Source organism: Pteropus vampyrus, unplaced genomic scaffold (genome assembly GCF_000151845.1).
Source record: "Pteropus vampyrus isolate Shadow unplaced genomic scaffold, Pvam_2.0 Scaffold236, whole genome shotgun sequence".
Classification (NCBI taxonomy): domain Eukaryota; kingdom Metazoa; phylum Chordata; class Mammalia; order Chiroptera; family Pteropodidae; genus Pteropus; species Pteropus vampyrus.
Window position 1 is genome coordinate 2,241,315 of NW_011889017.1, and position 13,509 is coordinate 2,254,823.

The 13,509-nt window shown below is 40.5% G+C and overlaps 1 protein-coding gene across 2 annotated transcripts in view; it reads right to left on the reverse strand.

Annotated features, from left to right (window-relative positions):
* The window catches only part of RAB20 (RAB20, member RAS oncogene family), a 17,334-nt gene extending 12,729 nt beyond the window's left edge, over positions 1-4,605 (reverse strand). The window contains exon 1 of one of the 2 annotated variants that reach the window (XM_023519767.1): positions 4,578-4,605. In XM_023519767.1, the coding sequence (XP_023375535.1) occupies positions 4,578-4,590 (13 nt within the window). In that variant the 5' untranslated portion in view covers positions 4,591-4,605. Of the gene's footprint in view, positions 1-1,402; positions 1,688-4,577 lie in introns of those variants that run through there. The other variant, XM_023519766.1, reaches the window with a different exon arrangement.
* Positions 4,606-13,509: the final 8,904 nt, after the last annotated feature.

Genomic DNA, 13,509 nt, shown 5'->3' on the forward strand with positions numbered 1-13,509 from the left:
AGTCAAGACTGAACTGCAAATACCATATTAAGGAAACTTTTTAACTCTATAAAAAATTTTCTCTAAATATTAAGCTATCTAGAATAGCCTTTTATCTGGAATACACCATTCAGTAAATATATCCCAGTTATTTCTAACAGTTTTGCTATACAGAACAGTTTTTTCTTCGCATAATATAAAGTCTTCTGAGAAATACACTGCAGAAAATACACGTTTTCCTGTTAGGGGCTACATAGCAGACCTGACAAGCTCCATGGCCAAAAGTAACCACCCGGGACGGTCTGATCATAAATACCTAACTGAGAAGATCACAGTGGGTAGTCACATCCAACTATAGGAAGACTATAGCTTCCTTAGCAAAGGTTAATCTTTACCTTAAGCGAGACTGTCCACTGTTCTTACACATCTAGGATAACATACCTCTGGCATGTCACAGTAATTTTCTTTTCCAGACCCCTCAGAGACACAGCCGCCGGCACCAGAGCACAGACCACAAAACTCCTCATTGTTATCTTGTTGCCCACATATCACCTCTATTTACTGTAAATGTTCAAAGTTAACTGTCTTGTATCCACCAACATAAAAGAAGTGTCTCTCTTTTTTGCTTTTTATACAGTCCTAAAGACTTCCCCACTTTGCTCTCTCCTGCCTCCTTAAACTACCGCCAGTGGATTTCATGCAAGATTCTACGTGTTTCTCCTTTGATTCTAAGTGCATAAAAAGAACTGCAAAACTGCCATTCTCCAGGGCATTTTCTCAATAGGTTGAGATATTGCTTCCAGGTAAGAGCTTAGATTTGGCTCAAATAAACTCTTACACAATTTTTCTATCGGTTTAGACCTTCTTTCATCAACACTGGGAATATGTGGATATAATTTTATCAATTCAACAGTGCAAAGACCTTTTTAAATCAAGCATATTGAAGTATTTTGTTAGAACTTAGTTTATCATACTTAAATATAATAATATGCCATACATAAAAATAAAACTTTTAAAAAATTACCTAGAATAGTCAAATTCATAGAGACAGAAAACAGAATGACATTTACCCAGGGTTAGCGAAAGAGGGAATGGGGGTTAGTGTTTAATGGGTGCTGAGCTTCAGTTGCGAAGATGACGAAGTTCTGGAGATGATGCTGGTCATGGTTGCACAATAATGTGAATGTACTTAATGCCACCAAGCAGCACACCTAAAAATGATTAAAATGGTAAATTTTATGTTATGTGTATTTTACCACAATTTTTTAAATTCTGTGTGGTTAAAGGTAGATCGATGTAGACAGACACATAGAACTGCATGTAAAAACAGTGCCTACTAAGAACAGCAGAAAACTTAAATAGTCTGATCCTTGCCCTCCTCTATCCTGTGGCTGCAGCAAGCCCAAAGCTGCTTTTCATCTACCTGGACCATGAGTCACGTGGTGGTCTGGTTGAAATGCAGATTCTGATTCAGGAGGTTTGGGTGGGCCTGGATTCTGCTGCTGCCCGCCCTTGGACATTTCAAAGAGTAAGGCCAGTAAAGCCTAGAGCAGTCCAAGGCTCTCACCAACCCAAGTCAAGATATACAGTATTAACACAACTGACTCTGCTACTCAAATCTGAGTGTGCAATGTTTACATGTCACCCATCTACTGCGGTCTTCCTGATTTTCACGCCTGGTAACAGTTAAGAAGTAGCTATAGGTTGCTCAATCAAGGAAAGCTAAAAGGGCTTGTCAGCTGTTAGAAACTTGACTCTTGAGCTGCTGAGACCTGTAGCTACACGGTAACTAACCAGAGTTAATCAGATTGGGAATTAATTAGATTTGGAATGTACTTTTGTAACTGCTGGAGAAAAGATGTACAGCTAAAGAAATAATAGGTCAACCAGCTTTGAATAGTGGAAACAAAATGCCCTCAGACAGCCCAGAAATTATTTATGATAAGCTCAGACACAACACGAATGTGGCACTGCTACTTCACCAAGCGCTGTGATATGTGAATCACCACACACCATTCCTGTCGACTCATAATGCAAAATCCTCACAGAAAAGTTCCGGTTATGACATAAACCTAGAAAGTATTTAAAACATCCTCCATTCATTCTGACCTTCCACTTTTTAGGACAAGCAGCAGTCAGAAAGGAAGAATTACTTCTCTGTTCTCAGTTATTGATGTGGGCATCCCTGGGCCAGAGCCTCTCAGGCCTCGGCATCCTCACCCGTTTCCTTGAATCAATTGAATCTGATTCCTCCAACCAAGTCAGCTACTGCTTCCTCTAGGAACTGCCATCAGAGATTTTACTTCAAGTGCCAGGCAGAGTGGCAAGACACATGAACATGTACACACACACACACACACACACACACACACACACACACACATGCACATCTACATGCACACACACAATTTCACTTAATCTTCCCCACTGTTAGTGTGCACATTTTACAGATCTTTAAACAGAGGCCCAGCAAGTTCACACAGCTGCTCAAGGACCCCTGAGAGACTAAGCAACCCATGACACCAACAGTGGTACGAATTGCCTGGGTGAGGAACTGCCAAACAATAAGGGTTTGAATGGCAGTGGAAGACCTCTAAATTCTATTAAGATGAGGATGAAATTTGGCCAAGCACTTTTTAAAGCAATTCCACACTGACATGCGTTTAAGACAATTTTCAAGAAAGGGCAAACTCATAATTCACAAACGGGTATGAAAAATAAATACATGGTAAAGATTTTATTTAGCTTAGTTACTGAGGGAGCTGTCATAACCAGCTCCAAGATGTCAAGAAGGCACAGATGTATATGGGGGTATATATATCAGAACACTGGAGGATATGGAGGATAACAAAGGAACACACGTAGAAAAACGCAAAGGGATGAAGTGATGGGCAAATGTAGGCAAAACTGGTCTTTCCACCAAGTAAAAATGACCTACCTCACACCTTCAAATCTAAGTTAGGTTGCCAATTAATGCCTGTCCTATCACCTTTTCTTCATGGCACTTATCACAAGTGGTGGTATACATGTTCTTTGTCTGATGTCAATCTCTCCACCTGACTAAATGCCAGGATGAAAGATTTATCTACTTTGTTACTGCTATTCCCTGAGCTCGGCAGTGTCTGATTCCTGAGAGAAGCTCAAGAAAAGGGTTGACTGAATGAATGAACAGATGGATTCATATTTACTGAGTGCTAACTCTATACACATCAGGATACTAAACTAGAAGGAACCCTGGAGATCATTTCGCTGAGTTGGTAACAGAGGTGGCCACACAAGGCTCCTTAGAGCTTATAAGAGCACAAAATATGAGTGTGAGTGCAAAGTAGGGAAGATAACAAAACCCTCACCTCCTCAAAAAAAACACAAAGCAATATATAAAAAGGGCAATATACAATAAGACCATAAAATATGCCCTTTAATACTGAGCGAAGGGCCTCTTCATATCTATCATTCTTCATTTTTAAGCAATTAATGATAATAATACCTTGATTTGGAAAAAAGTGTTACCATTTTACTTCTAAGTTTTATATTCCTATTTGATAATCTGACTCCATGAGACACCAAGTGGGTCATTTGTTCTTCAACTGGAAGCTGGAAATAAGCATACTGCAATTAAATGAACACTAAATATCCAACTCAAATCATACCTACCAATGATTTTAAAAGTCATGCCTTAGCAAATCAGAGAAAATTCGTAAGATAGGCACAAGTAAAGCCATAGCTATTTAATCCTTATCCCCCTTTACAAAGGCTATTATGTGCCAGGAAACAGAATATAACATCTCTCACTGAGAGCCTAGCGAACCATGCAAGGCACTTTCTCATCTACTATCTTATTTAAGCTTCATAATTAACCCTGTAACTAAGAGTTATTGCTACAATTTTAAGAGGAGGTAACTGAGACTCGGAGACGGAAAGGACAATATCTTCCTAAAAGTGTACCAATCAATTCATCTAAAAAAAATTTGCTGATTCTGAAATGCAACCATGAATAAAAGGTGGCATTTCTAAATCTGTCTATTAAGGCAGCACAAGTCATTTCAAGAAATGCCGGGAGACAGCAGCTTTCCAAAAGACACATAAGTCACACATTAGCTTTCTATTTCTGAATAGAAACACCCACTTTTATTGAGGACACAGCGGCTCAAAGGCCAGGGACATGTCACTGGGTGGCTCCCCAACACTGACCTGGAGTGTTTGCTATAGAAATTTTACACTACAAATCATGAAAGTGTTTTTGCTCCTCCAGGATTCGGATACATCAGAAACCTGGACCACCACCTGAAGAGTCTTAAGGGCTCACCACACTGGTCAGAGCTTTCCACAGCCACCTTCTCTAACAAGATTACCCAGAAACAGCACAGTAAAGCTTAGAGAAATGGACAGATTCAGAACCTCTGTCTGAAGGTCAAGTGACATAATATACGGAATTAACTGGTTCTGTACAAATGAGAACACGCACTTCAGACATGAAGACACACGTATAAAGTGCATATAATTCTACATGGGTATAGCCCTGATTGAACAAGCATTCTGAAACATTAAATCTTGTTAGTCACGAGACAGCTCAAAGGTTGGAACTATTTTTAACTTACCATTTTTGGGCATTGGCAGTATTTTTTCAGTTCATAGGCGCACCATGCACTAAACAGAATGTACTGTGATACATATTTGTCACATAGGGGACACACATATGTAGACCGCATGTCGTACACTGAATGTTCTGGCCCAGTTCACTCTCACTTTTGTGTAGATGTCACTTCTGTGAAGGACACAGCACCGCTTGGTGACTAAGTGCATAAATACTGAGACAGTTTGCCCAGCTCAGATTCCAGCTCAGCCGCTTCCGGACTTTGTGTTAACCTACCCAGGATCTAACCTTTTTAGTCCTAGAGAGGATTATGTGTTACAGTGCAGAGGTTAGAGCAGGTCTGGCACTCAGTAAGTGCTCTGTAGGCAGCAGCTATTAATGGGCCAGAATCTGTGATAGAGCCTCATCTTGGGGAGGCTGTGGAGATTATTTTTAGTGGGTCTCTGAAGGACTTTTTAAGGCCACAGGCTGCATGATAGCTAATCATCTACACAATCAGCATTACAAACATGCCATTAGATTTATTCTTTATATCTAAACATTTACTTTTAGGTGCAGATAAGCATTTCAGGTATAACCCAGACCAAAAAAAAAAGTCTTATGTGAGATGTAAATGTTCGTTTACCACAAGCTCAACTCTTGACACCTGTGAAGGCTGTTAATACTAAAATTAAGGACTTTCAAAACAAATAGGGAAATAGTCGTCAGAATACAAAAAGAAACATGAGTGCATTAGCTAGGCAACTTCAGTTAGAACATTGCATTCTTTTGATCCAACAAATGTTTTTTAAAATTTTAAATAATTCAAGGCAGTACAATAGGTAATACCATAATTCTAACTTTTGAGTATTATTTGATATACTAGAGCTAGCGTTACATAGAACGACCTTTAAGAGCTATATTTCATTACTTATTTAATTCCACTTAGGCCACAAGTCTTCCAAGAGAATGCTCTATTTGGAAAAATTTTTCATGGCTTAAGATTTTTACTAAAATTGTAACAATCTAATATTCTGACATTGAGCATTTGGCTAAAACATGTAATAAGTGGACCTCTAATTTTCAGAAATAAAGAAAAAGTCAAACTGATAGCAACTTCCCGTGTTTTCCATGTTTCCCAGTAGTGTATACATTTTGTTTCTTTGTTCATTTGAGGAGCAAGAGAAAAGCCATGACAGTGACTAAGAAAGTTCTCTGAGAATCTGTAAGTCAGAAACCCCCAGCCAAATGCCATAAAAGGCTTGCAAAATGTTAGAGCTCAGAGATCCTGAGGAAGTTACACCATTCTTCAAAGCAGCCTTGAAACATGCAGGAAGGTCCAATGCCTCATCCAAGTTCTCACAATGATGGTGAAAAGCAGCTACTATGGCTTACATTCCAAAGAAGGCGATGTGAGAACATTTTAAGAAAATGCTGGAAACTCATTATAACAAAGGACAAAGGACAAGCACAACTGTTACTGAAGTCATGGGGGAAAAGAGAAGGTCCATGGCCTGAAGGTCTGCATAGATTGGTGAGGTCTGAGCCAAAAGGAGGCTGGTCCGCACCCTTCCTACCACCCTACTATAGCTTCAGATCCCCCCACACGTCTCACCCCACCCTTCTTGAGGGTCACTCCCATCTAAAGCAGTAGCTTTACAAATAAACACAGGAGCATCTAGGAAGAAAAGGTCTTTTGTTACTCTACCGAAAATAACAATACTTTTTCTTCCCTATCAGTGCTCTAGCAAACTGATGGATTCTCACTCAGCCCACGTGACTGACCTTGGGGATTCTCAGAGACACACAGTAGCACTCTACAAACTTGCAACTTAGGCCGAGTACCCCAGGCTGTTGCTATTTATCTCAGTCAGGCCTGTTCTCCAAGACAGGGAACTTTTGGATGCCTGGGTTTTTGACATTTGTGGAAACAAAGTAGGCATTCAACAATGGGGAATTAATATCAGGAACACTGAGGAGAAAAAGGGAGATCCCCATACCCCACCCCTTTTACAAAGCAGATTAGAAATCACAGATTGGTGAACTGGAAGTTCTTCTAATGCGAGCCATTTAAATAGAAAGTTATATATGAAATGCCAATCAACTGTCATCCTAAAAATTTAGGAAATTCAGTCACTGCCCTAGTTCATTCTCATGAAGGTGTGCAGGTGCAAGGTGGGTGGATTCTTTTCTTGTTAGCTACCTGGTGTCCTGTTCGATTTGTTCCGTTTTGTCTGTGTGCACTTCCCAAGCTTAATGGAGCCAGTTTCCATCTTAATCTCATTTCTGTTCAAAGGGCAGAATGTATGAGACTGTGCTCTGCACATGGAGGGCACTAAAGGAAAGTGCTTAGTGCTAGGTGGAAAGGACACCATTAAATATGACAAAAATTGGCCTCAAAGCCAGGTTTCTCCAGCATCCAGTGCAATCTGAGCAAGCTTCATGGCCTCTCTGGGCCTTAGCTTCCTAGTCTGCAAAAGGGAGGTGATAAAAACACCAACCACACAAAGCAGGTGTAAGAAATTAAAGAGGCTAGGACCAAAAGGCACTAAGCATAATACTTGGCACCCATGAAGCCAAGAGAAAGCACTGCTACTACTTGCAAAAGCAGGGGCCTCCAGGAAGGTAGGGGCCATACATTAGAAACCTAGAAACTCTACAGAAAAAAAACATCTCAAGTCAGTTTTCCATAGGAATACTGCCTCGATTTCTTAGCAGACTGCAGTATGGGAGAATTTCAAAGCACACAAGACCCAAAATTAGGTAAAGAACATATGACACCAATAGCAGGAAAGGCAGCTCAGGATAAGCTGTAAACAGTGCAAAGACTGGTGGTTAGAGAGTCACAAGAACCCAACTCTGCCCCCTGTTCTGCCACCAACTAGCCAATGGACATTGGACAAATAACTTGAGTCTGCCTCTGAAAGAGGAAGAGGCTTAAAAAACTGGTCTTTAAATCCTGTTCCACTTTTATAGGATTATATCAGATTCTGTGATTTCAATTTGTGCCCTGTTATACAGATACCTGCAATGAATATGCCAAATTTAATGACGCCTGCTGTGTAGGAAATTAAGAATCTTCGGCAGCTCAGAAGCTGAATAATGGCTTCTACAAAGGTCAGAATGGTCTCACCTTTGCTGTAAGCAAACCCAGAGAGGTCAGAGCTAAGTTCTGCTTTGCCTATAGGTCCAAGATCATTTGACCCATGTCCCCCCAAAATGGGAAACTTAGCAGCAGGTAACTGAGCCATTTCAGAGGCCTGAGACCAGCACAGAGAGGCCACGTCAGAATGAGGGAAGCCATCAGATCACATCAACATCTTCTAGGTCCAAAGAAGAAATCAACAAATATTTATGAAATGCTTTGTAGGAAACGCAAGCTCAGCTTGGCTTATGTTGGAAGAGAAATACTAGAGTAAGTGTGTGGATTTGGGTTAGCTTGGGCTGTGCAGTAAGGCAGATCTCGGAGAAGAGAAGAACTGGGTTTTGAATGCCGGATGGAAATGATTTATCAGTAGAAACAATGGGATAAGTAGTTGATGTAGCTGTCACCAAGTTCCACACGTGAACTTTCTGAAAAGCTCTGTGCTGAGACATAGTGATCCATTAAATTTGTCTGATTCATGGCCAAGAAAATAATCAAGACTAAAGCTTTACAATTCTGAGGACTCTTATTTCCTTTGCCACTCTCCAAGTGCCCTGCCTTTCCTATTGCACTTCTATTACACTGGCAGAGAAATAAATGAAATATCTAATGCACCATTATCATATGTGCTTATATAAAGTCAGCTAAGAAAAACAAGGAACAGGCTATCTTCCTCATGAAGATGTCTAGAGTTAACTACCTACATAGTAAATCCAAGTCTATACATGATATCAAACACTATGCAACAAAAAGATAAAAAATTGGCTTTTTAACAAACGGTGTTGGGTCAAATGAGTGTTAAACATACACTTATCATTAAACCCAAATATATTACTCCTAGAGAATTTACCTGAGTGATGAAAATTTATGTTCATACAAAAATCTCTATGTAAATGTTTATAGTGGCTTTATTTGTAATCACCAAAAACTGAAAATAACCCAAATATCCTTCAACTGGTGGATGGATAACCACATGGTGGTACATCCACACAGTGGAACATCACTAAACAGTGAACAGAAATGAGCCCATGCAACAACAAGAATTACATATCAATATTTTTCATCTCTGCTTTTGGCACTTGAAAAACATTGTGCCACTTCCTTCTGGCCTCCATGGTTTCTGATGAGTTATCTGCTGTCATTCCGACTTTTCTTTTTTTCTGGCTATTTTCAAGATTTTTAATTTATACTTTAGTTTTCAGAATTTAATTATGATCTGTCTTGGCATGGGCTTCTTTAGATTTATCCTGTTTGTGATTCTCCCAGCTTCTGGAATCTGAAAGGTTATGTCTGTTGCCAGATTTTCGGTGATTATTGTTTACTGTTCTATCTTCCAGTTCATGGATTGCTTCTCCTCTCCCTTCCATTCATCTGTAGAGCTCATCTACTAAGCCTTTTATTTTGATTATTAACTTAAGTTCAGAAATTTCTATTTGGTTCTTCTTTAAATATATTTTTGCTGAGGCTCTCTATTTTTTTCATTTGTTTAAGTGTGTTCATAGTGTCTCATTGAAGCATTCTATAATGGCTACTTTAAAATCTCTGTCATTTGGTGTTGGCAACTACCGATTGTCTTTTTTTATTCAGTTTGAGATCTTCCTGGTTCTTGTACTATGAGTGGGTTTTTTTCGTTTTGTTTTTTTTTTATTGAAACTTGGACTTTTCACACCATGTTATGAAATTGTAGATCTTAACATAAACCTTCCATTTTAGCTGGCTCCCTCTGACATCATCTCAGAGGGGCTAAGGGGGCTAGAGCAGGCACTGCCTCTTTCCTGACAGGCAGAGGCAGAAGTTCAAGCTCCTCACATGGTGTCCACCAGTACAACAAAGTGGGAAGGCTCATTATTGCCTGGCGGAGATGAGAGCCCGGCTCCCTACTCAGTCTTCTCTGACAACATCCTGAATGTCTAGCTTCTTCAGCTCCAAGTCTGGGATGAGACAGAAAGAAAAAGAAAATAAGGAGCTCGCCACTATGTCATTCTTTGGATCTTAAGGTCCTTAGCCAGTATGCCTTCCTCTTGCCACCTTTCAGAGACTTATGTTTGTTTTTGTATATAACATTCAAAGTTTTTAGCTGTAATTAGTTGAAAGATTAGGGAAAAGTACATCTGCTCCATCTTTCCAGAAGCAGAAGTCCTGATGTGTTATTCTTCATATCTAAATTGATTTTTAATGATATCAAAGTCAAAAGAGATGCGTTCCTAAAGAGATGTTTTAAGAGCACATATAATTAATGCCACAGACTAGTTATTTCCTTACCATGCACACACTGGCCTAATTTTAGCTGCATTATAGGGCTCATGACAATAATATTTTACACTAATTTTATCATTCAAAGTCAATGTATTACTAAGAAAATAAAACTAGTAATTTCAGCCTCTCCAAATTTTTCCCATCGCTTTTAATAATTTCATTCAGCAAAAACTTAAAAAATACTGTGGAGTAAAATACTAGATTCTACGAACATAAAAATGAATAAAATCCAATCTTCTCTCTAGGAGTTTGTAAATCAGAGGAAAGACAAACAAGTAACAAAAACAGATAAAAGCCAGAACATAATAAGGAACACCAAGTCAGCACAGTCTGAAGTAGGAATTCTCCCTCTGCTACAGTGACCAAAGACTCCTTCACAAAATAAATAACATTGAAAGATGGGATAAAATTGAAGTTGGGCATCTCCAAGAGAGGGGACATCCCCAGAGATAGATCATAAGCAAAGGTGAGAACAGAGGGAAGACAGGCACATGAGCGGAATTACAAATACAGGCATAGCTCAGAGACATTGTAGGTTTGTTTCCAGACTCCTGCAATAGAGCAAATATCGCAATAAAGCAAGTCACACTAATTTTTTGGTTTTCTAGTGAATAAAAGTTATGTTTACCCTATACCGTAGTCTACTTAGTGTACAATAGCATTATGCCTAAGAAACATGTTCATATCTTAATTAAAAAATACTTGATTGCTAAAAATGCAAACCATCATCTGAGCCTTCAGCAAGCTGTAATTTTTTTGCTGGTGGACAGTGCTGCCTCGATGTTGATGAAAACATAATATCTGCAAAGCACAATAAAGTGAAGCAGAATAAAATAAGGTATGCCTCTAGCACATTTGGCTAAGCTCTAAGGCACCTGTCTCAACTAACAGGAGAAGAGGAAAGATAATCTGGGAAGGCTGAGAGGGGCCTTGATTGAGGATGTTGACTGGATCCAGTGGCCCAACAGAAACACCCCCTCAGCAGTATACAGAGGAGACAGGAGTCTTGGTCAGCAGGGGTGAAATGAACACTGGAACCTTCCTAGGCCAGTGGGCACAGGACAGCGAGACCATGAAAATCTGTCATCATAGTGATGGAGTCATTATTCTAAGGATAAACAGTTGTTTAAACGCGCGTGTGTAAAATTTCTTTTTCACAGAGAGAGAAGTTATGTGATGTCTCAACGAAGCAAGACGGGCAAGTTCAATTTGGAATTATAGTTTCTATTCTCCTGTGAACTTAGAGATAACAAAGCATGAAATTATCTTCCAGATGCATTAAATGTAATTTAGGTTAGTTAACAAATATGGTTGACCTTAATTAGTTAAATTCTCTTCAATCATCACATTAGTGAGCCTTAAATACCTCTTCCCACCCCCAGAATTCTTGGCGCCCCCTCCAGGAGGGCTCTGGGCTGACCTCCCAGAACGTGCAGTTGCTCACAGGCGTCCTTTGTCCTCTGAAATCTTTCAGTACAATGGTACTTTGTCTGCCTTGCTGAACCCAGAACAGTCGATTTCTTCCACCTATCCTAAAACTCACATTCATATTCAAGCCACTGTTTTTGGTCAGAAAAGCAGAATTCTGCAAAGGAGGCCTTGTACCCAAAAGGTGCCCAAAGTCTTCAGTAGCAATAAAACTGGACTCACCTCCAAAGTCGTGAGTCCTCCTACGACACAAGCTTTTCAGGTTTAGCTTCCAAATCCCAAACCTAAACTATGACTTATTTCCAAGAATTTTTTTCAGTAGCTCATGCTAATCCTAAATCCAGGCACCCACCCTCACCCAACTCTAGTTCAAAGTAGACACACAGGAGAAACTTGAGATCTGCTTGTTGAGTTTAACTGAATCATGGGCCCATCAATCACCTAATGCTAACTAAACTCTTGAGAGTTTTTGTACTACAGAAAAGACTTTTACAGGAGTGTTTTCACCTTTACACAACCTAAACCAGGGGTCAGCAAACTGCTTCTGCAAAGGGCCAGATAGTAAATGTTTTTGTCTTTTTGTGTTATGTGGTCTCTGCTGTAATGACTCAGCTCCGCTGCTGCTATGTGAAAGCAGCCACAGACAGTATGTAAATGCTGGGCACGGCTGTGTGCCAATAAAACTTTATTTATGATGACTGATGAGGGCCCAATTCGGTGCCCTGATCTAAGAAAGGGAATGTAATCTACCAGATGCTCTCCTCTCACACAAATACTGATTGTCGGGCTGAGAGGAGCCATATCAGGAACTCAAAAACCACTAAGCAACCTCACTAATATAACAGGAGAGCCAGCTCGAATCCGAGTCCTCCATGCCTGACTCCACATCTTGCTCAGGCAGTCTACCCGCTTCTGTGCCAATCTCTCAAGGTTTTTAAAAACATGCAGTCCTCACAAGCCAGCCCAAAGGATCGACAATCAGAAACTCTGATGTCCCTGTCAAAGAGAGCTGCTCTCCTGGCTTGTCCACAACACTGCCACTTTTCCAACCTGAAGTAACATCACTTTGAACACAGCCACCCCCGCCATTCCCTGGACCTACGAGCAGCCTACATGTGGACAGTGACAGGGGGCTCAGGGTCCTCATATGGACAGTCTGTTTCATCAGGCATCTTCACTTGTGCGTCACCACATCCTTCACAGATGCTCCCCCTAGGACAGCACAGCCGTTCACAGGACTGAGGCCCTCGGTTCTGCCACAGGCGGCCAAGTCCTCTTAGGTAACTTCACAGGTATGAGCAAATTACAATATCTTTCATCCAGGTGCCAGGATTTCATAACCTGGAACTCTAGCATCCTCTCCTGGGTTACACTAAGTTGTTCGAGAGAAAGATCTTAAACCAACTGCTCTGAATTTCTCCCCCCTCTTTGATCTCTCCATTTATTGCAAAATTATTTATTGGAGAGCCAACCAAGCCTCTCTTTCCCCTCTGTGACGTGCTTGCTGGTGGCACTCATTGTCCTAATCACCTAGGACTAGGAGATCATTGTTTATTTAGCAAGTACTAACACAAAGCTTCCTTGTTCCAGGTACTGTTTGGGGCACTTTGCCAATATTAACTCATTGATTCCGAATAACAACACTCTAGGTGGGTGCTTCAACTCTCCCCATTTTATAGATAAGAAAAATGAGGTGGAGAGAGGTGACGCAGCCATAAAATCACATGTGGTCAATGGCTCTGGTCAGCAGAACAATGACTGGCCCCCTCCCCAAACACATTTTAGTCTCTGGAGCCTATGAATACAGTATGTTACACAACAAGAAGGAACTAAGGTTGCAGAAAATTAAAATTACTAACCAGCTGACCTTAAAACAAGATTATCTTGATTATCAGGATGAGCCCAGTGTAATCACAGGGGTCTTTTACATGTGGGTGAGAAAGGCATGACAGTCAGGGTCCAAGTGACGCGATGACAAAAAGTGACGGCTGGCTTTGAAGATGAAAGATGAAGAAACCACAGGATGCGGGCTGGCTCCAAAAGCTAGGAAAGGCAAGGAAACAGGTTCTTCCCCAGAGCTTCTGGAAAAGAGTACAGTCCTGCGGACACCTTGATTTTTGCCTGGTGA